This window comes from Lycium ferocissimum, chromosome 5 (genome assembly GCF_029784015.1).
Source record: "Lycium ferocissimum isolate CSIRO_LF1 chromosome 5, AGI_CSIRO_Lferr_CH_V1, whole genome shotgun sequence".
In the NCBI taxonomy this organism is placed as follows: domain Eukaryota; kingdom Viridiplantae; phylum Streptophyta; class Magnoliopsida; order Solanales; family Solanaceae; genus Lycium; species Lycium ferocissimum.
The window spans coordinates 21,469,445-21,472,418 of record NC_081346.1 but is presented as its reverse complement, the minus strand read 5'-3'; the positions used below and the strand labels follow the sequence as shown (position 1 = coordinate 21,472,418).

The 2,974-nt window shown below is 38.4% G+C and overlaps 1 protein-coding gene across 1 annotated transcript; it reads left to right on the top strand.

Moving 5' to 3' along the window:
* Positions 1–322: 322 nt before the first annotated feature.
* LOC132056477 (ethylene-responsive transcription factor CRF4) lies at positions 323–2,396 on the top strand. The gene has a single exon (XM_059448696.1). The coding sequence runs from the start codon at positions 883–885 to the stop codon at positions 2,068–2,070; it is 1,188 nt and encodes a 395-aa protein (XP_059304679.1). The 5' UTR covers positions 323–882; the 3' UTR covers positions 2,071–2,396.
* The last annotated feature ends 578 nt before the right edge of the window (positions 2,397–2,974 follow it).

The window sequence follows — 2,974 nt, the reverse complement described above, 5'->3', positions numbered from 1 at the left end:
ATAATTTTTTTTTTTGCAGTACGCGTCATAATCACTAAAGGTGTTTCAGACTCATTTTGAGATGTGGCGAATCGTGATTCTTTACCGTCGTTACTTACCGGAATCTTTGGTCCCCAGTTAGGCAGTGACCAGTGAATATGTTTAGATATTTTTACAGAATCATATTTTTATTTATAATCCTTATTTTAAAAAGTAAGTATGGAATAAATAAATGGGAGAAAGAGAAAAATAATAAAGTACAGTACTAAAATATAAAAATAGGTGTGCTTATTATGGAGCTTCTAATTTCGGCTGGTTGGATCCTATAAAACAGCAAATTGATCATTCTTGACTCACGCCAGTTTCAAACACAACTCTGTCTCTCTAAAATCTCACTCTCCCCTCTCTCTAATAATCACCATCATCATCTTACAATTCAAACCATTATCACCTTACCTTTCAAAAAAGGAGCAAGAAAGTTTTAGAGGATTCACTACTGACTTTCTTTCCTTATAAACTCTCTTCAGTCCTTTAAAGTTACCATTCAATTCCTTTTTTAATCCCAGGCTTTGTTCTCCGTGTGGGACTGTGGTGTGTTCTCCTTTTATCATCCCATCTTTTAATGTTTTTGGTTCTTTCTGTCAGGTTGTGGTCTGAATCATCGTGTTTTTGGCTTCTCTTTGACGGTTTCATTGCTCTTCTCATCTTTTAAGGGTGCTACTTTTGGTGTCACTCTCAAAGCAATCCTCCTTTACCTTCATTGGACCTCTCACTCCGATTCTTTTTGCGTTCCTTTGTAATTTCGCCCTTTTTTCTGGTGTTTTGAGTGATAGAACAAGCAGAAACAGTGAAGATAGCTCATCAAAAGAAACAGAGCTCATCAAAAGAAACAGAGCTTCTTCTATGGATTACGATATGCTCTGTCCGATCAAATACACCGAGCATCGAAACGTTATCAGGAAAACCACTAAACCCTCCCCTGTAAAATCCAAGAAATTCCCAGAAGCCCGAAAATCCTCCCAATACAATCACTCTGTTCCGAGGACTGTTCGGATTTCTGTTACAGACCCAGACGCAACGGACTCTTCCAGCGACGAAGAAGACGAGCTTTTCGGACGCCGACGGATCAAAAAGTACATCAACGAAATCAGTATTGAAACCGCCATCAAGTGTGAAGTCAGCATGCCTAACAGTAGCAAGGCGGCGAAGAAAAGAGTACCTGACTCTCTTCAGCCCAAACAGAAACCAATGAAAGCCCAGCCCCCACAATCTGCTGGCACTGTAAGGAAGTTCCGTGGCGTACGTCAAAGGCCATGGGGTAAATGGGCTGCTGAGATCAGAGACCCGGTTCGTCGTGTCAGGCTTTGGTTAGGCACTTACAACACTGCTGAAGAAGCTGCTATGGTTTATGACAACGCTGCCATTAAGATTCGTGGGCCCGACGCCTTAACGAACTTTATCAGTCCTCCCAAGCCCGAACCGGAGATCAGTGTTCCTTCCAACTCTGGCTATGAATCAGGCAACGAGTCCCGTAATATTCCTTCTCCAACGTCTGTTTTCCGGTTTAGAATGAGCCAGTCAAGTGAAGGAACAGATCAGCAAAGCCCGTCTGAACCGACTTCAGCAACTGTTCCTGAAGAGTGTCTGTCGGTCCAAGGACCGATGGAATGTGAACAAACGGTTCAGGATGTTGAACTGTTTGTTCAGGTTGCTGAACCGTTGGATTTAACGGTTCGGCAACAGCCCCTGGAGGAGTGTCAGGGGGAGACTAGCGTGATACCAGATTACTCAAATGATTACTTGCCAACAGATGTTCCCTTCTTAGAAGATTTCTTCAATTTCAATGCAGCAGAACAGACGTTATTTGAGGACACAACAGCAGCAGCAACAACAACAAGAAGTTATCCCAATGATTTTGGTTCATCGTACTATGACACATTTTCATCGGATTTCGCGAATGATTTCCTACTTAACGATGATGATTTTGCCAAGTTTGATGATTCGTTTCAAGACTTGGGTACATTAGGAGTGGATGATTATTTCCAAGATATTGGTGATTTTTCCAGTGTTGATTCTCTATTGGCAATTTAAGTCACTTCTATGAATGACCAATTTTGTTAATGTCACTGTCCCGGCTTGCCACTGTTTAGTGGCAAATTTTGTCTTCCGGCGACAGCAAGAAATCGGCTAAACTTTTGTTCTTTTTTATTTTTTATTTTTCTGAGTATATTAGTAGTATTTATTATTAGTATAATTTATTTGTTTTAGAATCTCCGTGAAAGTGAACGGAGTGAAGAGTGGAGTTTTATTGTAGTTTTAGTTTATAATTTTATTCAATAAGTAGAGATGGCCTTGGAAAGAGTTGTATCGTAAGTCTCTGTGGATGCTTTAATGGGAATCTTATAATCTTCACTGAATTTTCAGTTGTTCCTCTACTCCCTCCGATTCAAAAAGAGTATTCACATAACTTTTATTTTTTTATTTAAAAATAGTATCCACTTACCAAATTAAAAAGTAATTAATCTTCTTTTTTTTAAATTTGTCTTTATTAAGTGTTAAGTGACCAAATCTCAATACATATTAAATTAGGGACAATTTAGTCAAATTACCTATTTTTAGCTAGAAGTTTATTTTCTTAAGGGATATCCACTCCCTCTGGCTTTTTTATCATTTTTCTTTTCCAAGTGAAATCCCCTAGTATTTGAGAGTGAACAAAATGCTTTCATTTTTAAGAAGTCATCGTATCTTAATCCTTGTATTTAAATTTATTCATAGATATTAGAGCGGGATCCTTCTTAGGAAGCCCATTCCTCGTGTTCACAACTCAGCGTGTGCTAGCGGTAGCGAAAATTCCCCCGTTAACTTAAGCTAAAAAGTTGGTTCAAATTATTTGTCACTTCAGAGAATCAATCATTTTTCTCGATTCAATGCTTACAACTCCATTAATTACTCGTGTAAGTAAGATATAATTGAGATTTATTTAAATATGATTAAT